The sequence below is a fragment of the Numenius arquata genome, chromosome 6, assembly GCF_964106895.1.
Source record: "Numenius arquata chromosome 6, bNumArq3.hap1.1, whole genome shotgun sequence".
Lineage (NCBI taxonomy): Eukaryota > Metazoa > Chordata > Aves > Charadriiformes > Scolopacidae > Numenius > Numenius arquata.
Window position 1 is genome coordinate 543,926 of NC_133581.1, and position 25,511 is coordinate 569,436.

At 54.3% G+C, this 25,511-nt stretch overlaps 1 protein-coding gene across 2 annotated transcripts; it reads left to right on the forward strand.

The window, feature by feature from the left end:
* Positions 1 to 6: 6 nt before the first annotated feature.
* On the forward strand, positions 7 to 16,954 carry MRPL21 (mitochondrial ribosomal protein L21). 2 transcript variants are annotated; one of them, XM_074148678.1, is made up of 7 exons: positions 7 to 66; positions 1,802 to 1,862; positions 6,019 to 6,104; positions 9,100 to 9,263; positions 10,804 to 10,856; positions 15,723 to 15,826; positions 16,713 to 16,954. In XM_074148678.1, exons 1-7 carry the CDS (start codon positions 24 to 26, stop codon positions 16,775 to 16,777), a joined length of 576 nt encoding a protein of 191 aa, XP_074004779.1. In that variant the 5' UTR covers positions 7 to 23; the 3' UTR covers positions 16,778 to 16,954. The 2 variants fall into 2 exon arrangements, with proteins under 2 accessions (XP_074004779.1, XP_074004780.1); XM_074148679.1 differs by lacking the exon at positions 1,802 to 1,862.
* Positions 16,955 to 25,511: the final 8,557 nt, after the last annotated feature.

The following is a 25,511-nucleotide window of genomic DNA, read 5'->3' on the forward strand; positions in this document are numbered from 1 at the left end:
GCTTCCGGGGCGGGGGCACCGCGATGGCGGCAGCGCTGGTGGCGGGGGCCCAGCGGCGGGCGACAGGTGAGACGGGACGGGACGGGACGGGACGGGACAGGACAGGACAGGACAGGACATTCCGCTCCGCTGCGGCCGGGGAAGGGGAGGGAAGGAGGAAGGCGGCGGAGACCCTGCCCCGCCGCCGGCAGTTTGAACGGCCCGTCCCGTCCCCTCGGCGGACCCGGCGAGCCCCCGCGGCCTCCCCGGGCAGGGCCCGTGGCCCCGTTTATCCGCGCCGGTGGGTGAGCCCCGGAGCTCCCCCCGAGGGGAAAAGCTGTGAGAAGGGCACAAGAGGAGCGACTCGGGTCGTTACCAGCGTGACCCTCGGAGCAGCCAGAAGGCCCTCGGGGGCAGACACACGTTAACAAAAGCAGAATCAACTCTACAGGCTGTTTTCCGGCCCGGTGTGGACTTTCCAGCAAAACCCAGGGGCTGGGGGGGGTGTAGGGGCTCTATCAACCTCCTCCCTCCGTCCCCGGGCTGGGGAGACGGATGGGGTTTTGTCGGGGGGCTGCGGGACCCTCCCTTCGCAGCTGGGGTTGGTTTCTGTGCCAGGTGAGCCTGGCTTTGGGGGGTTGCAGCCTCAGCAAGGGAGGTGGGTACCTACATTTGGCATTAAGAGGTCCTTCCAGTCACTTGTGTCGGTCATGCTTTGGCTGGTGGCTTAGAAAGGTGATGTTCCTGCAAAGAAGCTGTGCATAGTCTGTCTTTTAATTAAGCAAATTGCTCCAGAAAGTGTATTGTTATCCCTGAGATAATGTAGGGATTAATCCCCAAGCGTGTGTTTGTCATCTCTTTCCACTAATTAACAGTGTGTGCAAGTTCGGCTCCTTTCCCAAAAATGCTGAAGCTACACTCAAAGGGTAATGTAAGTTGTAGTAGAACCACTCATTCTTTGGAGATTTGTGTGTTGGAATGGTACCACAGCCTCGCTGGTCTGGTGAACGTGAGCTGGTGTGTACGTAGCTCTGAAAAGCATCGATACATTTTTCTAATCCCCGTGTTCCATTGTTCCATGTTTGGCTACATGGCTCCTCCCCTTCTCTTGCCTGGAAGGAAAAGGCACGCCTGGGACGGTGATAACCCAGACACAGCAGTGTCAGAACCAAATCTGCCAAATCTTCCCGTTCCCTGAGTTTCACTGCCCTTGCCGTGTCTGCTTGGGAGCTCCAGGGCCATGAGTTGCTGGCGCCTTGTCTTCCTGCTCTCTTTTCAGAGTGGAAACTTTGTAAGGCTTAGTGGAAGTTGCTGAGAATCTCCTGGTAAATGTGTAGTAGAGCTCCCCTCCCCTTTTTGGAGGGCCCAGAGCACTGGAAGGGATCCTTCTAGTGCCATCAGTGCTCAGAATTAGAGTGCACCACAGCATCCTTCACACCGCCCCTTCCTCCCCTCTGCCTTTCGGTCACCTTGTTTTCCAAGAGAGACGGGATGCTCCCAGTGTGTCCGTATTAAATTGTTGCATCTGGCTGGAAGTGTCACTTGAAATAAGTGTGTTTGCAGTGGGAGGCCTTTCTGCTGCTCTCTTGCAGTGCTGCACACAACGCATGGGTCCTTTCTCTTATCATGTGTCTTCTTTTGCTTCCCCCTCTATCTTTGCCTGTGGTGATAAAGCTGAACACAGCTTTTACAGGCAGAGGAATGGTACCAGAAGGTGACCAGCGCTTTGGCTCTCAGCGTTGCGGTAATGTTGCCTCACCGGGGACTAAAAGTCCAGCAGTTGCTGTTTACTTGTAATTCTTTGTCCTTCTCTCCCCTTTAGCCTTCTTCCTTTCATCTGCGGTTCGGCACCAGCGTTCCCAGAGCACGTCTCTGCAACAAGGGTAATGTCAAATGACTTTCCGCTTTGCTTTTTGCCCCTTGAAATGCTGACCTTCCTTGGGGGGGCTGGGGAGGGCAGCTTGGTTTTCCTTTGGAAAGGAGACTTGTCTGACCCTTTGTTGCTTCCCAATGAGTTTTGGGCTCTCTGCCTACCTTCAGTCCCCTTTGCCAGCAGGGTGTTCTGTTGATTTGTGTAATTAAGCAGCAGAGTCTCCTCTGGTTAGGTCCTTCTCTGAGAAAGGGGCTGCGGGGTGGGCTCAGCCCATAGTAGACAGCAGAGAAGCCACTCAAGTCAGGACATAGAAACTCCTCAACTGCAGAAGGGGCTTCAGCTGCCACTCACCTTTCTAGGTACAGGGGTCTGCTCCTGCAGCAAGGTTCTTCTTCTGCCTGGAGCCTCTGATACCTGATAAATACTGAACTTGCACGGCAGTATTCATAAAATATGAACGTGAGCCAGCAGTGTGGCCAGGAAGGCCAACAGCATCCTGGCCTGTGTCAGGACCAGTATGGCCAGCAGGACTGGGGCAGTGACCGTCCCCCTGGACTGGGCACTGGTGAGGCCCCACACTGAGGGCTGGGTCCAATTTTGGGTCCCTCACTCCAAGAAAGACATTAAGGGGCTGGAGTGTGTCCAGAGAAGGGCAACGGAGCTGGTGAGGGGTCTGGAGCACAAGTCTTGTGAGGAGCGGCTGAGGGAGCTGGGGGTGTTCAGCCTGGAGAAAAGGAGGCTGAGGGGAGACCTTCTCGCTCTCTACAACTCCCTGAAAGGGGGGGGTAGCCAGGGGGGGTCAGCCTCTTCTCCCAAGGAACAGGTGATGGGACAAGAGGAAGCAGCCTCAAGTTGCTCCAGGGGAGGCTTAGGATGCAGATTGGGAACAATTTCTTCCTGGAAAGGGTTGTGAAGCCTTGGCAGAGGCTGCCCAGGGCAGTGGTGGAGTCACCATCCCTGGGGGGATTTAAAAGCCGGGCAGACGTGGTGCTGAGGGACATGGGTCAGTGGTGGGTTGGGCAGTGTCAGGTTAACGGTTGGACTCAATGATCTTCGAGGTCTTTTCCACTCTAAATGATTCTATGAAATGTGTTTAACAGCCCAAGCACAGGACACCGAGCCAGGAAACTTCAGGCTTTGCTTGCTTCTGCCCTTTGGGAGCTGCTTGTTTGTGTCTGTACTTTGCTTGCTCTGCCGGGCTCTCCCGCGGAGGCAGCGCTGCGGGCTCTGCTGCTGCTCGCCTTCACCAGGAGGGGACACTGCGAAATAGAGAACTCCTGCGAGCAGCGTCTGGGAAAAATGGCAGGATTTGCTCATTCCCTCTGTGCTGGTGCAGAGGGGTGGCCTCTTCCCGCTGGTCCTTGAGCATGTGGGAACAGAGTTGGGATCTCTGCCGCTGGGACACAGCGCCCGACATTGTCACTAAACCACACAGCAGACCCACGGAGCCGTGGTGCTCCTGGTTATGGACCTGCTCGCAGTTGCCTTGGGTTTCTGTTAAATGCAAGCCCTCTGGGAGGCGTTGCTGGCCATTTCAGAGTAAACTGATCAAACACAACTGCTGTGGCGTTAATTTTACTGCCTTTCTCTAGCATCGAATGCTCTTCCCTGAATATTGTATGCAGTTTACGTGTCCTGTGTTGTTTATAGAAAGCGTGGATCCCAGCGCGCAGGAAATCCTGAGCTTCCCAATCGTGATGGAGACGGTATTTACTGAGCAGCACCTTTCTCTTCCCATTTCAGAAACTGGATACCTTCCTGGTCATCTCCTCGAGATCCAGGGTGAATCTCCCTCCTCTCTGAGTCTCAGATTGTCTTTGTGGTATCGTAGATTCCTGCTTAATAAGGAACTATAATCCGGTGCCTTTTGGTCGTGTGTCTGTCTCTGAGTGAAGGCATTTGGCACCTCTGGGGATAATCCCCAAACGCGGCAGGACAGGCTTTTCCCTCTTTCCCTGTCCCCTGCCGCGTGTACGGCAGCTCTGATGGAAGCTCTGCATGTGCAAAGTGCTGTCCCTGTTAGAGTCCTGCTTCTCTCGCCAGTTCCTTGGGAACAAATCAATAGTTTTTGTAACTGGCTCGTAGGCAGAGACGTAAACAGCTGCCTCTGGGCCTCCTTCTTGTTGCTCCTTGGCCCAGAGATCTTGAAAAACAGCTAATTATAAGCAAGTGCCGTTTGTGTTTTTTCCGCTCAGACTCACGCTGTGAGTTTTGCACAGTGTTTCGTTTGTGAATTAACCCCCCGTGGCACGTTGGAGCAGAGTTAATTGTTGTTCAGCTCTGATGCTGTGAGGGGGTTCAGTGATTTGGTGCTGCTGCACCCCTGTCAGAAGGGCCCTGACCACGCAGAGCTCGAGGCACTTGGGAATGAGCTCGGTATTGACCAGAGGATCCCTCCCAGTGATGAACTTGAGAAAAGCAGAAGGAATCCACCATGTCAGCTCCTGAGAATGTGTTGCTGGCTGCAGTGCCCCTGGCACTTTTCAGTCTTTTGTTGCGTATGGACCCCGTAGGCTGTTTGCCTTCAGGCCCCCAGTGTGCTCACCGAACTGAAGGTGTCAGTGTACCATTTTCACTGGTAAGAGCAACATCTACATATAGAAAATAGAGCAGGCTCCGGGTAAGATGTCTCTGCACGGAATTTGTCCTTCAGGTGCTGGTGCAGTTTGAGTTGCGGTTGTTCTGTGACTGTATCAGCGCCGAGTGATCCTGAAGGGACGTGTCTGTGATGCTGAGGAGTCCCCGGGCTGGTCACCAGGAAGGTCTTTGGGGACTGATGCAACATTGGGGAGGCTCTTGTCTCAGCGCTGCCATGGCAGAGGGTTTGAAGAGAGATATTATTAAAGCGATTCTCTATCACAGCAGTGGAAGCTACCCTTCCAAGAAGATTTAATTTAAATAAGGATTTAATTTGCACCTTTTGGCAAAATATCTTGGTGCTCAGAGTCATCGTGAGGGGCGATGCTTGTGCTTGGCCGGGTGGAGGTGGGACGGTGCACGCTCTTGCTCCCTTCTGTGGTCACCCTGAACCCAGATGGGCACGGCTCTGAGAAGTCCTGTCATGCCCCTGCTAGTCCCTCTCCACTCTGGGGTTGTCACTTGTAGACAGACACAGGAACGGCACGGAAGAGGCTTTTGGGCTGAATGTTTGTGGTATTAAACGCTGAATTGCACTGGGGGTGGGAGAAGCCGTTATTATTGCCATTCAGGGATGCAGCTGGAAGTGACAAAAGAAGAGCAGGCTCATAACTCTCCTGTAAAGAACCCAGCTGTGGTCGTAAGGCCCTCTCTAAACTGTCTATTTAACAGAGAAGAGCTTCAAAATATAGAGGAAAAAAGGATGCCTGTGAGTCATTCGTGTCTAACGCTGGAGGCTGGTTTAAGAAGGCTCATTAGCCCTTTTTCCCCATCGCAGGCACGTCTCCTCCCGGATGCTCCCCGCTATCCCGGAACTTCAGGGCTTTGTGCTTGGGCTGAAGTGGGCTGAGGAGCGTTACCGTGTTCAGCCTCTCAGCTGGGCTGGAGGTAACTTGTGTCTGAACCTGGAAAAGCTTGACAAGAACCTTTTATCTAAAACTTAAGTGTAAGCAAAGCTTAAGGCAGGTCTGTTTCCACTGGAGCTGGTGACAAAATTCCAGTCTGTAGGAACAAGGGGGTGGGAAGTGACCAGTGGTCGCTGAGCGTGGTCACCACTGGCACATCCAGCTGCAGGTCTCCATGTCAGGAGCGAGTGATAACCCAGCCCGGGTGAATTATCAGTCAGTTTTCCATCTGTTTCTTTCTGCACTTGTCCTTTGTTTCAAACTATTTCAAATAATATTCTGAGGTGGGAAGTAAAAAGAACTAAAGAAGAAATAAATACTCGTTTCGCTGTACTGGATTTCATGGTAGGATGGGAGTAAAGCAAACCAACCACTGAAGCATTTACCCCTTTTTCTTAAAGCTTGCTGCAATTCACAGTGGACCTAAATGATGGTATGGCGAGTGGGCTTTGGGCTGACCCCGCATACTGACACGTGAAGTCTCCTGTACAACCTCTGCTCCCCCAGTGGAAAACCACTTTCTGCCCCATTTCCAGCTTCTTTTACCTTTTTTTCTCTCCTCATGTTTTACATCTCTTGACAGTATCCGTTTGCTACAAGTGAATCTCATCTTATCATTCACAGACTTGTTGCCAAAACATCTCTGACTTCACCGCCATGGCCTGAAGTGAAACTTCCAGATCCAGTAGAAGAAGCAAAGCATCACGCAGGTAAAGATCTCGGGTGAAGCTTCACGCTCCAGTATTGCCACTGGTGGCCTGATTGAGCATAAACAAGTATCTTCAATGATTGGAGGTAGTTTTTGGTCTTTGCATTTTTGTTTCATTCCTGGCCCGTGTTGGTGTCCCTGGACTTGTGCTCCGGCTGCTGCTGTTGGAGGTTTGGGCAAAATGTGAGGTCTCCTTAGTTTATGGCAGCAGGACAGACCCCCAGAGGAACCTTACCTGATGTGATATGTTGTTTCTAAAGCATGAAACAAGCCTTTTGGACAGGAGAAAACAATTATTTTTCTTCTAATGGGTAAATCAACAAGCTAACGCCAGCAGAAGCAGTTGGCTGGTGGGCACGCCAGAGAGCTGGTGTATTTTAGTGCATGAAACAGAAGAGTGGAGCCAGCATTAGCAGTTGGCTGGTGGGCACACGACAGAGCTGCAGAGGTATGACACGAGGCCATGAGCAGCTGGGAAGCGACATAACGTTGATGAATGCGTCCTTGTCCCCACATCTAGTCAGGGCCATTGAACGCAGCCAGTGCTCCTCTTGGAAGGAACGTGTGGGGCATCCAGCCTCGCCAGTGAGCGAGCACCCATAGCGGGTTAGCAGCCATCCTCCCTGCTTGGCCGGGCTAGAACAGGGCAATCATCCCCTTGTACCCGGCCACAGGTCCCCCGGGAGCTGGGGATGTGACAGTTGGGTACAGAGAAGGCTGCTGTTGCCCAGGGGGGCTGTTGTCACCCAGAGCGGGCTGGGGATGGGAGCAGGGGCGCCCACCCAGGTAGGGGATGTTTCTCAGAACGGGGCAGTAACGAGCCCCAGCGGGGGGGTTTCCTGCACAGGTCTGTGCTGGTGGCAATTAGCAGTTGTGTACTGCAGGCAATGAGCTCCCGTGGTTATTCAGGGGGAGCCTCACTGTCTCCTTACCTTAGCCCCTGGGACACCCGGGAAGGGCACCCAGCTCCTCTGCTTTGGTGGAGGAGGCCCAGGAAGGAAAGGAGAGCTGTTCTATGAGGAGAGGGAGAGGAGAAGAGCTGAGTGTGCCCATGCTTTGGCAGACAGTCTGCTGTCGTCTGGCTGAAGTGTTAATAACGGTGTGGAATGTGCTTTGGAGAGAGCTTCCTGCTCCAGGTCTCCGCTCTGGCTGCTTTTCATCCTGTTCTTTATCTCCTCCGTGCTCCTGGGACTGCTGAGGTGACAGATGAGTGTTCTGTCCCCAAGCGTGATCTGACCCAGTGGTGAACCACAAACTGCTGGGCGTGCTTTGCCCAAGCCCACTGAGAACAGGGTCCTGTGTCCCCTGACTGATTCGCATGGGATCCTCAGGGCCGCTGTGATTTCCGTGCCTCATAACCTCCTGCTGTTAATGAGCTTGCATCGTTATCTCCCGGCTGTGCTTATCCAAAGCAAACAGCAGTGAGAACATTTGAGTTCTGCCTTCTGTTCTCCTGCTGGCAATGGAAACAGCCCCGGGTATTTTAGGAAGGGTCTCTCCACATGGTGCTGAGATACAAGCCGTGCTGGCGATCAAATGGGAACGTCATTGATGTTTCCTGTCCCTAGAGGTGTTTGGAAGAGTTATCACCAACTTCAGAGCCCAAGGACGGTGCAGAAAATGCACCTTTTTTGGGCACAAAAAGATGAGAAAGCTCTGTGGGTAGAAAGTTGAAATTTGACAAGGAAATAGCCCTTGTTAGAGCATGACTCTACATGTTTTTTGCTAAGAGAAAATTGTAGGCCAGCATTTTGGAATTTTGGTTTTGAAATGCTGACCGCAGGACTGCTGACAGACCTGGATCAGCACTTCAGAGCTGCGAGGACTTTATTGTATCCGCTGTGCAGTCGAAGGCAGGCAAAAGAGAAGGGGCTTGTATTTTTTCTCTGGACGTTTGTATTGAACTCGTGTGAATCAGTGAAAAGAGCTCACAGTGGATTTTTCTTCTGGGAGAGGAATTCCAGCAGCACAGAAGCTAAACTCTTCATCGTGGTGGGAACTGCAGCAACTACTGCCTTGCAGAGCATTTCAGTTCTTACCTCTGCCTTGAGGAGCTTGCATCTGCTGGGCTGGAGCTTGGACACTGTCAGAGTGTTCCTGTAAGGGCTGGGTTTGCTTTGACTGGCTGCTGAATTCCTGTCGGTCCCCAATGGCTGGTGTTTTGTTTACATTCCAAGAAAAAAAATGATTCAGCCACTTCTGAGGACAGTGAAAAAAAAAATCTATTTTTCCAGTTATAGAAAAGCTGCTCTTTTTCTGAACAGCTCGAGAGGGCAGGAAACTACTATTTGGCGGAGGAATGGCACTCGTTAAGCAATACCTTTTGACGTTCCCATCGGAATTGGGTTTGGCCTCACTGCAGAGGAGGCTGATGACAGAAAGCTGGGATGGGTCCTGTGTAGGATCTCCCTCGTCCTTGGGGTCTGCACTGCTGCTTGCCCCCATGCTGCGGGTATGTCCATGTGGGGAGAGATTCCCTGGAGAAGAGTGAGGGAAAGGTCTCTCTTGTCTCTGCCGCAGGTAGGAGTTCTCAGGCCAGGCTTCGTTAGGAGCCCCTTTACCTGTGCACTGTGCCAAACTCCTCCTGATGCTCTGCCCACCTTATCCAGAGCCCTGGGCCTTCTGCACAGCACTTGGAAATTGAGGGGAGCTGCCCTCCAAATGTGGACAAGTGCTCTTTTCTGGAGCGCTTTATATCTGAATACAGCGCATTTTAGGGTGCCTAAGAAACAGGCTGAGAAGCCAAGTCCTACACGGTATGTATCTTAGTGTTTGCTTACGTGGGTTTGCCAGCAACTGAAATACAAACAGGTCATTAAGTTTGTGAAAGGGTCGCTCACGTACCGTAGGAACAACATTGCTGTTGATCTCTGCTCAAAGATTCCCAGAAGATGAGAGCTCTGGTGGGAGAGCAGAGTGGCTGAATTGCTTTTGAGCAGCTCTTCCCACTGCACTGGGTTTTCCCCCCCTGATCCCTTCCCTGCATTTCCCAGCAGAGGTGGTGCGGAAGGTGAACTCCATGATCGCAGCGGGGCAGTACGGGAGGCTCTTTGCCGTGGTCCACTTTGCCAGCAAGCAGTGGAAAGTAACCAGTGAGGACTTGATCATGATGGACAACATGCTGGAGGCTGAATGCGGAGACCGGATCCGGATGGAAAAGGTGACGTGCTGTGATTCCACCGTGCTGTGTATGGGGCCAGAGCAAATTCCCTGCCAACAGTCCTTGGGGCAAAACCCATCACCCGTTATTAAAAACAAGTCCTGGAGAGCTCCCGTTGGATCTCCTGGTCCCACTCCAGCTATGGGCTTTGCCTGAGCTTTGTGCCAGTTTCAGCTACTCCGTTAGCGATAATATTGTTGTGATTTCTGTGGAACAGGCTTGGGATGAGTCGTGCCAGACTCCGTTAGGAGACAGATCTTTGTTGTACTAACTTCATCCAAAACCAAAAACTTACAGTTGTTGTTTCTAGAGCCAGCAGCTAAAGGCTGTGTTTGCCTCGAGCCTCCAACACCCAAAATACTTGCGGTGCTCCCGGAGGGACTGTCACCGCTCCGTGCTTCGCAAGATCCTTATCGCGCTGAGCGCGTCGGGTGGAGGGAGAGGGGTGGTGCGTGGCGGGGAGAGCTGCCAAGTGCCGTTCAGTATCTTTATCTTTCGCCTGGGGTAACGAGCAGGAACTTGTAGAGGCTCATTAATCTAAACCTTAAATGAAAGATGATGAAGTGGGATGCTCTTGGCTTTGTGTTGGTTGTTAGAGCCAAGCAAGCAGCAGAGAGCTGGGCGGTTTTTCTACTCTCTCTTGCTTTGAAGCCCAGTTTTGAGGCAGCTTTTTTGGGACAGCTTTGGCCATGTCCTGCATCCTCGGATACAACATAGAGCAGTGATTTGCATGGAGCGGCAGACAGGAATGCAGAGGTCTAGGTGGGAGTGAAGAAGGTGAAACACTTGCCTGACCACCGTAACCCTTTGGGGATTTTACTGGCAAGTATCAAAAACAAACGCCAGAACATCCCACGACCGTTTATGTGTTGCTTTTAACCTCTGCCATACAGTTAGTGTGGAGAAGGAGGCGGTCAGTGGGAAATGCTGCCTCTTCTCCCCATCTCCTCAGTTATCCTGCCTGCTCCTTTAGTCAGGCTGGGGCTGAGGTGCCCTGAAACAAAAGGGCTGGTCCCTGGGGTGGTGAATCCCCCCCAGTGTTCATTTCTTTATTGCCCACCTTGAGGCCTCAGGGAGGAGAATGGGGGAAGTAGTGTTTTTTTTTTTACTGGGATAAGTAACAATTGCTATAAAAATGCAATGATTCTAGGAGCTGCCGTTCGTCCAGATCCCACGCAAGGCATATTCTTCTCCTGCCCTGTATTGCCTGCCATATCCTTACAGCTGGTGGTGAGCCAGAACAGAGCAGTTCAGCATGTTCTGATCAGCGCAGAAGATACTGGTAAAGCGTGTTTGAGGAGGATGAGCTGTCCTGGGGATAAGCTGTGCTGGGAGACTCTGTTTGGTGAACCCGTTTCTCACTTGTCAGCTGCCTTTCCCCACCATCCCTCTCTAGGAACAGTGGAAGGTTTGAAACATGTAAAGGCCTATTTTTAAGCAGTTTGACTCCTTTAAAGGTGACTGTAGAATTTGGAAGATACTCTTTGTGTTTCTGCTGGCACAATGAACCAGTGGTATATGTCTGATTTATTTTCCATAGGTTTTGCTGGTTGGTGCCGACGACTTCACGCTTATTGGAAGGCCACTCCTGGGGTAAGAAATCTCATACAAGAATTATCTTCGAGGCGATTCTTGTACTTAATTGTAGCTTCAGGGCTCCTGCAGTCCCTGAAACTGAAGAGAAACATGAATTTATCAGCCTTAGCGTTTTTCCCAGCCCCGTGGCTTTTGAAAGAATCAGCAATAAGCCAGGCCCATCAGCCGCTGCTGACTCTGACCATGGCCATGGTGCTGGGACAGGGCGGCAGTTCCCGTTTCTGAGGGCGCTGAAGGATATTCATTTCTCTTGGGTTGGATCTTTTCCTCATAAGCTTTGCACAAACTAGCAGTAAATCTTGCCCCTCAACATCTTTACTCCCTTACCCTAATTCCAGTGATAGTCATTTTAGAATAACCCAGAAATCCTTGCCCATCCCTTAATTTGACTTGGATTTTTAACCCATTTCCTTCTGCCCTTGTCTTAACCCAGCAGGCCTTAATCTTCATTTTAGAGTTCCTAATTTTCCCTTCCTCCTAGTCACATAGTCCAGCAATTGCAGAGCTGAGGAGAAGGAATTTCCCCCCTTGGCACCCTCTCCATCCCAGAGCTGTAGGACTTGCTACACACACTGCCAGGACACCTGGTTCTTCCTTTTCTTGACCCAAAGGATGCGGTGCGTGGCCTGGGTGTTACTGCTCAGCTCTTAGCACCAGCCATGAGCAGAGTCAGGAGCTAGTGTTCTCCCCAGGACAAGATGTTTAAGTGGTAAAAGGCAAGGTAAGGTGGGCTGGAGGTGCTGGGGGTGTCTGGGTGCTGGGGGGCTGCTCACAGCATCCCCATGTTCAGGTCTGGGCTTGAACCACGGCTACTTTGGCAGAGGATGATCAGATGAGGAGAGACTTATGCATCTGAAAACGATTTCTTGGTGGCTTCTAGGTTCAGGTTAGAAATACCATGTGGTTGCAGATGGGTTTTTCTTCTGAGCGTTCTCTGTGGTCCCAGGAGCAGTTGGTGTTCAGGAGTTACAGTGACACGCTGCACAGTTGATAACACGATCAGTTGTGCCGGTGGTGACTGCCCCGGGCTCCCTGTGTTAGGCAGGATTGTGAGGGCTGCCAGTCCTTCGAACAGCACTGCAAATCCATCTGGAGTAGCAGATCCTTGGGAGTCCTTGAATTATTGCCAGGTATGGCACTTGGGGAAGGTTTTAGGAAGGGGAATCTCATTATTGGGACTAGAAATGCCACCTGGCAGAAACTCAAATCAGAGCCCGAGTCCTGCAGGCAGGGATGTGCTACATCGGGCAGTTTTAGGAGCACCATCCTCCACCTGGCTCTCTTAACCGGTGGCCCTGGGGGGGTTCTTTGCAGCTCCCAGTTTGTGTGCTGGACTGGGCACATGGCCCGGGAGCTCTGGGGCAGGAAGAGAAACAGCTGTTTGGTTCCTGCAGGTGCTGAGTGTCTGGAAAGTGGTGGCAGTTGCTTGAAGCAAACCGCACCTCTGCCAGCGTTAGCTTGAACCTCAGTAACTCTGGCAGAGGAGGGTGGGGAGGAGGAGGAGGCTGCCCAGGCAGGATGAAGGGCTGGTGAGGAGGTGCCATCCTCCCTCTGAGATGGAGGAACCCCCTCGAGCCCCAGCGCCCCGACACGGGCCGAGGAGGGGAGAGCAGAGCACAGCGTGTCACAGGCAGCGTGCACTGCAGCTCTTCCATCCTTCCCAGTCCTGCCCAAACCACAGACATCTTGGAGGGGAGGTAAGAGCCTGGATGTGAACAAAGGCGGTTTTGTTTTTCTGTTGTTTTAAAAATAAACACGTGAGTGAATGCCTGCTCCCGCATCTGCATAAGTTCATTACAGCTGCACTCCCCATTGGAGCTCGGAGGCGGGCAGGAGCTTGTCCTCTTTTGGACAGATGGCTGTGTTTTAATTTTCTGTAGCAGTCCGATACCTCCCAAGATGACACTCCTCTAAAGCCTTAAAAAAACAACAGCGCAACAAAACATCTCTGCGTGGCAGAGGCTATTCTGGGAACTCCGAGCTGGCTTCTGCTCTGGAATCTGCTGGGGTTTGTGTTTGCTCAAGGAACTCGCTGCCTGCTCGGCTGGCAGGAGGGGATCAGGCCGCCTGCATTGTGCTTTGTTCAGCCCTATAATGCAGAAATTGTTGTGCACTTTTAAAGCTGCGACTGGAAGTGAGCATAACCTCGGGCAGGTCGGCATTTCGGGGCACTGGCTGTTTTAGACCTGAGTGAAGGGAAGTGAATGGTGCCTCTGTGAGAAAGTTGAGCTGATTTCTAGACCAAGTACAGCTGATGGGAGTTCTTTCCTCTGGATGAACCCTGCTCTTTCTCCTGCTGCCTGCCCATTTGTGCAGCAGCTTCAGTGGGAGTGACAAAGGACCTGTTCTTTTCCCTGGCAGCCAGGCTGGGATTTGGGTACCTTCTGCAGGGAGCGAGACAGCTTCTCAGCTAAGTTATTACCTCCAAGAGTTATGATCCTTTGGGGCTGTGGATTGCCTGCATCTTTTTCACTGCCTAATGACAGTAGCTTTCAGCCCAGTGTAAATCTATGAGACTGCAGTGTGGATTTTTCTTGCCTCCTGCAAAACTCTGATAGACGTGCTCTGTCACGGAACGTTTTACTGCAGAGAGCCACTCTGGGAAATGTGTGACCCTCTTCTTATTTTTATGGACATTCCAGTCATACCTAAAACATTCCATAAAGATGTTGGGTTGTTTTTTTTCCTGGGCTCTATTCTGCTGAGATCTTTTCTGTTCATGTGCACTTCACCAGTAAGTTGGTTCCTGCTGTTCTTCAGCCCTTCAGGCAGCAGGTCCTGGTGCTCTGGCCAAGAGGAGGACTCACTGGGGCCCGCTGGCCGTGAATGCCGACTTGCAGAGTCGTATACTCAACGATGTCTCAACAATACCCTTAAAGATTTGTCTGGAATCATGTCAGCACCTATGAGCAATGGTGGGGGACACTTATCTACAGGTCCGTGTCAGTGTTTCTCCCTCTGGCTGGGTATTACCTTGGGCAGCCAGCGTGGCCCGGTGGGGAGAGCGGTATCAGGGACAGCTCGGCCAGGCTACGGCCAACCCCAGCTCTCCTGAGAGCAGTGCGGAGATTTCAGTGGCCGGGTCACTCTCTGCCCTGTCCGCTTCCCAGTTTTCCCACGTGATCATCATTACTGAGCTTCTGAGGTGCCTTCGTCCGAGCCTGTGGGCAGTCAGGGGGAGCTGTGTTTCCCCTTGGCCTCCAGCGGGCAGGAGTCAGACCCAGAAGGGGTCGCTGCCTAATGAGAGCGGTCAAACACCCCGGAGTGCAGCTCGGGTTTGGGTTCTTCCCCAGCGCTGCGAGGTTTGCTGTGTGTTCCAGTGTGCTGCTAGGCTGGCTCTGGGGTTGTCAGGGTCATCCACTGGTCTCTTAAAAGCTAGATTATCTTACGTCTATTTTCTCCTGGGCCAGCCGCTAAATGCAGATGTATCCGTGTTTTCCTCCGGCTGCCCTTCCCGCCTCCCTCAAGGATTCAGTCTCTGATCTATATTACACCCCGGGGAGCGATGTGGAGAGAGACAGTGAATGTCTCAAAGCCTTTGGCCTCCTGGTGACCCTGCTGGAGCAGTTGGGCTGGATGGGCTGCCCCCCTCTGTCCCCCTCCAGTGCAGACAGAGTCGTTTGTCAGGAAAACGTTCTTTAAATGTCTTCCGGCGGCGAAGTGAGCATGCTAATGAGTTCTTAATGGTGTTCTGCAGTGATGCTGCGTGGAAGAGCGTCTCTTCCTCCGCCATCGTGGCTGCTGATTAAAACCACGCTTTCCAAAGCTTCGCTCTGGCTCTTGTCTGGAGGCGCTTCTCGTCCCCAGGAGGAGTTGTGCAGACAGGTAGCCCGTCCTCCAGCGCGGGCTTCACACCACCTGGTTTTCCAGCTCTGGTGTTTTTCGGATTTTTTTCAGAAATCCCAGCACTCTCTTTCTAACTTCAGTGGGACTTGTCTGGGAGCTCTGCGGAGTCCCTGGGTGGGCAGGAGGTGTGTGTGTCTGTGAGGTGATGTGGGGAGACGAAGTGATCTGTGATTGAACTCACCTGTGAAGGGAGCATGGGCCATATTCGCTGCCCTCGGGGAGGAAGGATGTTTACTTGCTGAGAGTTTCCCTGTGTAGAAATGAGATCTAGAAATGACTGGAGTCTTTGAGTGGTCTCACCGCTCAGCCCGAGCTCCCCCAGCTGCGGGTGGGGAGCAGAACGTGAAATCCTCAGCGAGTCCCCGTCTTCTCTGCCAGTTTGGGGTAAACAAGCAGGACGGAGAGTGGGAGGCAGGAGGGGGGTGAGTGGGAGGAGAAGGGACTTGCTGCAGCAGCCAGGTACCTGTGCCTCCTGCTAGAAACAGGGCCAAAGCTCTCACCGAGCCTCTGCCAGGACTTATTCAGTGAGAAGTCATTCTTCCAGCTCTCTGTGGTGCTTCAGGAGGAGGAAGGACATCTGTGCTGACCAGCACAGCACAGGAGAAGGGGCTGAGGCGGGTTTAGCCTGTGCCATCAGCAAAGATACGATCACATAGACCATGTGAACGCACCAGGGGAATTCATCTTACTGTGATCTGACAAGTTCCTGCAGGTTCCTGTGCTGCTGCCTCCGTAGCTGTTCCTGATCTTATCCCTCCCGTGGCAGAGAGGTCCCACCCTGCAGACTCCCATCACCTGCCTGACCCACCTACGGCACCTCGAGGCTTTTGGGTCCCCACCACAAAGCCACCAACCTGACAGGTTTCCCTCCTGCCCCGGGGACTTTGTAGTTCCTGCGGGTCTGGGCTCTGTAAGGCAGGATGTGCCCCTGGTGTCCCTTCCTCCCAGCAGCCTGCTCACACATAGGAGGAGAATGTAAATAATTAAAAAGTGATGCTTCTAAAATTTATTTTTAAGGAAAGAACTCGTCCGCGTGGAGGCTACTGTGATTGAAAAGACGGAGTCGTGGCCAAAAATTAACATGCGCTTTTGGAAGAGGCACAACTATCAGAGGAAGAAGAGTAAGAGGAAAAGACTCCAGAGCTTCCTCCCCTGCTGTTTTGTTGCTGGGAGCTGGGGGGGGACATGTGTCATGACGGAGGAGCAGCGCCTGGGGAAGGAGCCTCATTCGCCATGTCCCCAGGGTCCCTGGTGGCACAGGAGAACTCTTGATGAGGGAGGGGAGCCATAGGAGGAGGGGGAAGGGTTTGACACTGAAAGAGGGGAGATGGAGATGAGATGTGGGGAAGAAGTTCTTTGCTGTGGGGGTGGTGAGAGCCTGGCCCAGGTTGCCCAGAGAAGCTGTGGCTGCCCCATCCCTGGAGGGGTTCAAGGGCAGGTTGGAGGGGGCTTGGAGCAACCTGCTCTGGTGGGAGGTGTCCCTGCCCAGGGCAGGGGGTGGCACTGGGGGGGCTTTAAGGTCCCTTCCCACCCAAACCAGTCTGTGATTCTATGTCCCGCGCCCTTCATCAAATAGCCTTGCAAAAGATCTTGCTGAAAAAAATACCCTGGGCCGACAAGCAACCTTGTGCCCTTTCCAAAACCTTAAATTTGGGCAATGGAATCACAGACGTGTCCCGGGGTGGGCTTTGTGATTACCGAGTGACCCCCCCCCCCCCCTTCTCAGACATGACTGAGAGGGAGAATTGGGACCCTTATTTTATGAAATGGGTGTTAAAACCTTACCCAGCCGGACACAGTCCCACGGGAGCTGTGCCTGGACCTCCTGTTCGTGTCACACCGATGGTCTGTCACTGTCCTGCCAGTGTGACAGCATCTCCAGCACCCCCAGGAGCCCTCACGCCGTGGCAGAGCTCCGACTGAGGGAGCTCAGCCAGCAGGAAAGGTATGCAACAGGTTTTGTGCTGTCATCTCACCTTTTTTTTTCCTCTTTTCATTCTTTTTCAGTCATCGTGCACCCACAGACTGTCCTCCGGATAAACACCATAGAAATCTTCCCCTCTTTGTCATGACGGATTGATGGGCTGTTGCGTGGCTTTGGGTTTATTATTGCTTTAGGCAATTATGGAAATAAAGCCGCCTCCTCATTGGAAAGTTCTGGACTTCTCGCTGTTGTCGGAAATGGAAATCTATATGTAATTTCTTTTTTAAAAAAACAAAATGAAATATTTTCTTTTTCTTAAACTATTATTTCAGCCTTGATGGTGTTTATTTGTCAGGAGTTTTAAACAAGCCAGGACCCACCAGCGGCCGTCAGGCTGTTCCACCCCCGGCTCTGCCTTTGCCCACACCTCTCTGTGCTGTGGGGATCCGGGCTCTCGGCTCGGAAATACCTTGGGCTTCGCTGGTTGTGGAAGCAAAGGGCCGTGTGCCTGCCCGGCCCCGGAGGGGAGGCTCCGAGCTGGAAGGCACGACCCGGGAGTATAATTAGTCAATTTAATCAGCCTGTTGCTGTGCTTCGTTATTGGTGTCGGTGAGTCACTGTGAGCAGAGCCAGGCCTTTGGGGGGGGCTGATTTCTGTTTGGAACCACTCGTAGCTCTCCACAGACATGGCTGTAAGTAGGTGGGGTGGATTTAAGGGTGCACAGTGTAATTTTGCCGCCTGCCCCTTCTGCTGCTCTGTGCGTGGAATTCCCGGCGTTGTCTGGATTCGGGGAGTGCCCTGGGGTACAGCGTGGCCACAGCAAACGTGGGGCTGGAGGGGGCAGTGAGACAAGGTGACTGCGGGATCCCCAGATCACGTGAAGTGGTGAAAATCCTTCTTAAAGATGAGCAACAGGAGATGGGGCAGAGAAACCGCCCTCCTGCAGGTGAGGCAGAGGGTCTGTCGCGTAGCAACAAACAGTGTGTATTAATGCCGTCGCAGTAACGGGTATCTGTGGCTCGGGAGCAACCTCGTGGCTGTTTCACAGACTTGGTGCTTGACCTGCTGAGTATATTTTCATGTCTAGATCTCGGTATTTTCTCTCTACTTTGTCTGTGAGTGGAGCACAGCCGCTTGCTGAGCAGCATGTGGACGGCTGGATTGAGCAGGGCTATTTGCCATGGGCTGCCCGTGGTCCTGGGGCTGTCATAACAGTCGGGAAGAGTTTCCTGGAGCCTGGGGCAGCTCTCGGCTTCCCTGCGGCTCCCACGAGAAGTGCTGTGGCCCCGGTCACTTCTCCAGGGAATACAGATGATTCAGGAGGAAGGTCCGCACGTGGGTGTCCTCGCACCCCCTGCCCCAGGACTCCTTCCCAGGACCGAGGTTGCCCTTCCTTCCATTGAAGGAGACGCTGGGTTTGAACATAAACTATGGCTGGGTCTCATCCTGTCTTCAAATCTCACAGCTCCGTATAAACCTTCAGGAGGTGGCTTTAGGCGCCAGAAACAGCAGCTTGGTGGCTCAGGCTGCGTTTCATCTCACCTGGCCCAGGCGTGCTTGGGTTAAGGCAGCTCCGCAGTCACTGGGGAGATGGTCACCTCATGGGGGACTCGTCTTAGCACCTGTAGGGTTCTCTGGCCCCTGGGAGATGCTGTTCCGTCTCTGCTGGCTGCACGGGGGAGGTTGGGCTCCCAGAATTTAAACAGCGGATGGTAATTTGAAGGCAGGGACCTTCCTGCGACCAGCCCTGACCCTCGCGTCCTTGGTCCCAAGCCCTTGTGCGTGGAAGGCGGTGGGGGGACCTCTCCCCCCAAAATCAGCTCCCACCGACAAGCATCATGTCTTGGCTGCAAGAGGACGGAGGGGGAATTTTCTGTCCTTCCCAGTTGCGGAGAGACGCTTGAACAGAGCAAGAGGGACTTCCAGGCTCAGGAATGTGGAAGGAAGAGCCCAGTGTTGGTTCAGAAGAAAAATCAAATGTCTTCAGTCACTCTCTAAAACTTGGGGGGGAGGAAAATGCAGGAAGGTAAGACCGAGCCCATATCAGAACTCCTGGGTTTTGTTTTGAAAACTTAAAAATTAAAGCAAAATATTCAGGTTTTTTTTGTTTTTTGTTTTTTTTTTTCTGTTAAATGATGCAATCAGACTAAGGCAAAAGGGGATTATTTCTTCCGGGGAATTTAGAGAAGTAGCCTCTCGCCATTCCAAGCGGAAGCAGAAATCCCCAGCTGCTCTCTGCGGTGCAGTCGCACGTCTCCATTTGGCTTCTCATGTTGGGGGTGGCGTGTGCTCCTCTGCCTGGCTGCTAGACGTGGTTTCCCATTTGCCACACTGACTGACATAGTTTAAGAGCAGAAATTTCTCAACAAAGCAGGCTTTTTTATTTTTTTTTCCTTTCCCTAAGCGCTGATTCACAGTGGACATTTATCTGCTGGGACAAACCATCCTGTGGGACGCCGCCTGGGATCAGGCTGGGATCCGGGAGATGCTTTGCCCGAGACGTCCGCGTGGGTTAGACGAGAACCAGGCCCGAGCTCTCACCATCCAGCGCCTCCAAAGCAAAACGGGGGCATTTTTCCCCCCCAGACCCCCCTCGGGGCTGCTGGGCTCTGTGTAAATGCGGGTTCCGTGCCCGGGGGGGCTGGGGAGCCCGGAGCCGGAGCAGGATCCCAGCACCCCCTGCCCACAGAGCCGCTGCCTCTTCTGGCTTCTCTCTCCTGCTTTCGAGGAATGTCGGTAGGACTCCGCTTCCTTCCCCGGGCTTTGCAGACACTGACGTTTTTCCACAACAAGGAAGCGTTGTTTTCTGCCGGCCGGAGCTGCCGGGAGGGAGCTGCCGGGAAGGAGCTGCCGGGAGGTACCGCTGAGGCTCTGCCAGTCCCGCTTTGCCCTCCTGGTCCCCCCATTCCGAGGCTGCGGGGTCGGGATTCCCGGCTCTGCTGCTCCCAGACGGACCATCCAGTCCCCCCAGTTCTCCCAGTTCCCCCTTCCCACTGCCTCCCCGGAGCAGCAAAGGGAGGTGTTTAGCCAAGCCCCGGTTAATGAGAGCTGCTTCCCGCGGGATCAGTGAGCTGCTGGCCTGGCTGAGCACCTTCCTGCCCCCTTCGAAGAGCTGTGGACCACGGCACCTTCCTTTATGGCATTGATTTTTATCCTCCCCCACAGATAGCGACGCTTTCAAGGCTCGGTTTGGAGTGAGGTTTCAATCATTAAAAGGCCAACGCTGCTCTTCTCAACCTGCAACGGGATGCGGTGGTCAGAGCGGCCGGGAAGCGAAGTCGGCAGCTTTGAGGGGCTTGGATTTGGGTGTCTCGTCCTGGATTTGGGTCTCTCATCCTGGCAACGAGACTGTCATCGCAACCGAAGGGGAAAGGGTCCGTGCTGGTCATCCTGCAGGACAGCTTTCTGCCGCCCGCCTCCGGAGCTGGGCAAGTTTTAAATTACCTGCGTGATGGGGTTCCTCTTCCTTCCCCTGGCAAGTTGCTCCATGTTCTAAAATCAGCTTCACAAGCAAAGCCCGTGGGGAGGATCCATTATTTGTGCAGCCTAACGGAGCGTGATGGACCCGCATCGGTGTCCCCACCGTCAGCTTCTGCGGCACAAAAACCTGCACGGACCTCTCTCTTTGGGACCCGCGGGGCAGCAAAGGGATTCGGCGACGGGGTTCTGGTGTTTGGATGTGCTGAACGTTCACGTGCTCCACCGTGTCGTGGGCTGCGGGCGTTTGTCCCGGCGAGGGGGGAAGGCAGCTTGAGAAGTTCTTAGGACGGGTCCCTCGGGGAGGAAGGGGAACGCTGTTGATGTGCCCCTTCGGTGTGGGTTTTTATCCCCTGCCAGCTTTGAACTCAGACGTGGAGCCAGGTTTGTTTTCTCAGCGTGATCTGGACACATTTGGGCTGCGCGTCCAGATAGGCTTCAGCGGCGAGAAAGCAGCAGGAGACAGAAGGTAACACCAGCAAACGGCGCTGGGTTGATGCCCCTCGCACTAGAGGCTGTCTTGTCTCTTGTGGCCTGAAAAACAGCCCCTTCATGGAGATGAGAAAGGGGACGCTTCATCCCGGTCCAGGGTGACAAAAGCCCTTAGGGAGGAGTCGGAGAGCGGCCGAGCCTGGGCGTGAGCAGGCCCCGGGAATTGGTGCTTTTCGGCTCTTTCCTCTCTCCCTGTCCATAGACCGTGGAGAAGGGAGCGGGCTCCACGTCCCCGCTCTCTGCCCGGCTGCGAACGCCGCCTTCTCGGGGCTCTGGCAAAGTCGGGGTCTGATCCCGGTAGGAACGGAGCGGGTCCCCAAAGCCCCCGGGGAGGGAGAGGGCCCTGAAGCCTGAGAGCGCTTTTTTAATTGTGCACCAGCTTTGCTATGGCAACCGAAAATCTGTGTCTTGACAGGCAGCGGGGCTGCAGGGATGTTCCCGGGGAGCGTCCCCCGACCGACGGGCCCGTCCCGCGTTGGCTCTCTCGGGATGCTGGCAGCCCAGCCTGCGGCACGCGGCGCCGTCTCGGTGGGAGCAGTGTTTGTACAGTCGTTAGTGAGCGACAATTAAATGCGGTACGCGAGCTGGAAACGTGGGGATGGAGCCCGTGGAGCCGGATGCTGAGGAGATGAGCTGAGCGTGGTGGGACCAACACTTTGAAATAACCTCGGTGCTTTTTGAAGTGGGGGTGCGGGCTTCAGGGTCGGCTTGAAGTGGAGGTGGTTTCTGCATAGATCTCCTACCGTCCCCCCCCTTCCCATCACCTGATGGAGAGAAAAGGGATTGGCTTTTGCTTTATCTTCCTTTTCTAAAGAGAAACACAAACACGCCACTTCCCTTTCTTTCAGAAGCAGCAAAGTTCAATTTTTTTGGGGAGCTCTCAGAACCGCCGATGATCTGGCTGGGGTTTAGTTTGGACCAAACCCCTTGGTGTGGGGCTGCCCTGATCCGAGGCCACGGCCCCAGGGGATTTGGTCCTTTGTCAGCTTTAGGACAAGGTTTTATTTCTGTTGGCAGGGACGTGATCCGTGGGTGCCTTTGGCCTCTTTCCCGGTGCAGACTCCACTGCTTTAAAAAGCGGCAAGTACGGAATAGCCCGACCACAGATATTTCAGCAGAAAACAATATCTACCCCACCTCCTCTCACCTGGCTCCGCCGTGGGGGCTCTGCTGGGCTGGGGGCGGCTTATTCAGCGATGGCAGGCGATAAAGTGGTGTTTCCCGTGTCCTCCAGCTGGAAGGTCCCCAGCGGAGGTGGGACGGCGCTGGCAGCGGCGCTGAATGCCCGTGTGGGAGAAGACACACGTGGGTTCCCAGCAGGCAAGGAGAGCTGTGCCCGAGGTGAGCAGGCGTTTCTCCAGGTGTCCCCGATGTGCTGCCAGGGACACAAACCCCCCATCTCCGGGGCACAAGCCAACCTTCTCCTAAAGAAGTCACGGATATATTTTTCTGCCTCATCTCTGGAGCAGCTGGTGTTGGACGGGGGGGTGGCAGGGGTCCCATCCAGCCCGGGGGTGGGAGATGGCTTTGGAGGGGGTAGGGCTGTTCTCTCTCAGAGCGTGGCTTCCAGCTCCTCATCCCGGCAGGAGGGTCTGCAGCAGAGCGTGGATATCCAGGGACCCCCGAGGCCAGCTCTTCACCAGGCTGAGGGGAGCACGACACTGGGAATGGCAGCATCCTCAGGTCTGTGGATGTGGATCAGGGATGAAAAAGAAACAAATTTACACAAGTTCTGGTCTAGGTCAGTCCAATCCTATCTCTGATTTTGAGACAAGAGAAACAACACAGCTTTTGGAGGGAGAGAAGGAGGTTGGATGCAAGCCGGCCAGAGGTGTTTCTCCGGGCACTGGCCCAGGTTGCCCAGAGAAGCTGTGGCTGCCCCATCCCTGGAGGGGTTCAACCCCTGGAGGGGTTGGAGGGGGCTTGGAGCAACCTGCTCTGGTGGGAGGTGTCCCTGCCCAGGGAAGGGAGTGGTACTGGATGGGCTTCAAGGTCCCTTCCAACCCAAACCATTCTGTGATTCTGTTCTATGATGCCTTCAAAGCTCTGCCGTGGGCTGTCTGAGCACAGCGTCACTCTATGCTTGGCTGAGTTTAAACACTTGCCACCAAAAAGAGCTTTAGGTGGACTCTGCTGAATGCTTGTACTCTGTCCCCAGGGCTAAAGAAGTACAGGAAATCGTCTTAATGGAAATCCCACCTCTCCCACACCACCTCTATGGGCTCTGCTGCAAGAACAGCACTTTATTTCCACAACACCTCTGTGTTGCAGGGCTGGTTTGGTGAAAGCGGTTCTTGGGGGTGCGGGGAAGTGTCTGGATGTGCTTTTGTGTCCTCCAGCAGGAGCCTTCGGGGGTTTAGAGAAGGAGGTCAGTGAGGGTGGAAGGACAGAAGATGGGTTGTTGCCTCAGGCTCTGTTTCTTGAGCTTGAGGGACTTTGCATAAGGTCACTCAGAGCTGAAAGATGCCTTCTCTGTGCTGGGAGCATCTCCCACGGATCTCCTGTGGGGTTTCTTCTGTGTGGATAAGGCTGAGCCTTCAGTCCTGCCTTTGGTCCGCTTCCCTGAGCCCTTGTTGGGCTGTGTGATGGCTTTGAAATGCTTCACTGGTCCACAGCTGGTCAAAAGTCACCAAAGAGGGGACCTGCTGAGGCCAGGCTAAAGGGGAAGGAGTCCCATGGTCCAAGCTGGGATCTCCTCTCTTGCTATGTGTTGTAGCCGGGCCATGTAGAATTTCCTTGGGGGTAGATCTTGTGTCTTTTTCCTGGGTGCTGGAAGAAGACAACGAGATGGCATCACTTCCTCTGCCGTTGCTGAGGTCTCTCAGCAGAACAGCCCTGTGAAGGGAAGGTTGGGTTTTTTGGGGCTTCTGAATGGAAACTGGAAACGACTGTGGACTGTGAGGGACGCGCATCCCCCTCCCTCCCTCCCCAGGGAGATGCTCGTGGGAAGGGACGGGCCACCATGGTGCGGCCAGCAGTGGCCATGGCTCAGCTCTGCAGGAGAGCAGGGGAGGGGAAGTGGTTTTCCCAAGGCGACACTGGAAAATACAGGGCTGGAGCACGACTGCTGATGCTGCGCTTCAGTGTTATGTCCATCCTGCTTGTTCCCGCACCCCTGCAAATCCCCGCCCCTGCGACGTGACCACAGTTAAGGCAGATGGAGATGTTCAGGCTGGGACCGCTCGGCTGCCGGCCTGGGACGAGGCTGTGGTGCACGGTCCTGCTGCGAGGGACCTCAGCAGCCCCGGGGAGCAGTGGAAGCGGTCGTTCTGGATTCCTCCAGTCGGGAACCTGCCGGCCGGTTCCTGCCTTCCGAACTGAAAGGGCTGATTTTCCATGAAATTTGACTGGCTTTTTTTGCCACAAAACTTGCGGGAAAAGGATTTTCTCTGCGGCTTCTCCCTCGCTGTCAGATTTGGCTGGGATCGAGCAACGTACTCAGAAATGGTACTGAAGAGGCAAGACAGAGGACTTGATTGCAGACATCTCATTTCCTTAGGAAATCAGGCTAAAAATAGGAGAGGAACATAACAGAGACAACTTCTTCTTGACAACCCCACCCCTCCCCAGCTGGGAATCAGCTTTTGTCCTGAAATCTGAGGTTTATTGCTCCTGCTGTTGTCTCTGGGCTCCAGATGTAGCCAAACCTTGGCAAGATGAGCTGCTGGGTGAGGTCTCCCTGCTCTCCAAGGAGAACCCTGGGACTCCCCCAGGACAATCCCTGTTTATCCAGGCCCCTCTCTCCAGCCAGAGCTTTGCCCCGGCAGCATTAACAGCTACGGCTCTATCTAATGCTGCCGATAACCCTTCTCCCCCTCCAAGGTGACACCCGCTCAGGCGCTGGTTGCGTGCAGACGTCTCCTGGAGGCCCCAGCGATGTTTGCTCTCGACACACAATACGGTCTATAAATATCGGGCGGGTTTTGTGTTACCCTGAGCCCCGTCCGAGGCGGCACCGATGGTCTGTGCAAGCAAAGTCACCCGAGATGGTCCCCGTGCCAGAGGAATGGCTAAAGCCTTCAGAAAAGAGACGTGAATCCCTAACGCAGGCATTTGGCTGCTCCGCACCCTCCGTCCGGTCTCTTCTGCTGTGGTTTCCAGCGCTGGTGCTGCCCGTGATTCTGCACCTTGGGGCAAGCAGAGTCCTGGAGTTTGCTGAAGTTTGTGGCGGGTCTTTTCCCTTCTTCCCAGCGCTCCGAGCACCCACAGCGCACACCCAGGCCTGCTCCGGCTGTGCACACACTCACACACCCCCACTTACACCCTTATTTGACAGCCTTGCGAGGCTGCCGCACCACAGCACCTGCAGAGGGTGGTTCCCGGCCCGGAGCGAAGCCTTTGCTCTTTGGTGCCGACGGGGATTCAGGGGGTGGTTTGTGCGGAGCCGGGACGGACCCTTCGAGCCAGGGCTGGCTTTGGCGGGGGGAGAGGCTGGGGGCTAAACCAGCTTCTCTTGCCTCGATTAACTTCTCTCTCACACAGAAGTGGCCAGAGACGCAATCGTGATTTCATGCAGGGATTTGGGGGGGGGGGGGGCAGCACCCTGCCCGCTGTTCCCCGCCCGGGGAGGTGTTTCCCCCTTCTCCGCTCTCTCCTCGCGTCGCCCCCTTTCAGGTGAGCAGCTCTCCGGGCCAGCACCCGCCTTTCCTTTGGCGAAGGGTCCCGGCGAGACCCACCCCCCTCCCCCGGAGCCGCGGCGTGCGGGGAAACTGAGGCACGATGCCCGCGGCTCCTCCGGGACCAGGTAGCGGCCGCCTGCGCTGCTGCCGGGGGCGCCGCCTCCGCGGGGAGCAGGAGGAGGAGGAGGAGGAGGAAGAAGAGGTGGGCACCGGCTGGGACCGCCCGCACCGAGCCCGGGGCTGCGCCCGCCCGGCCCCCGGGGCGGAGCCGGCGGGGAGCGCCCGGCGGAGCG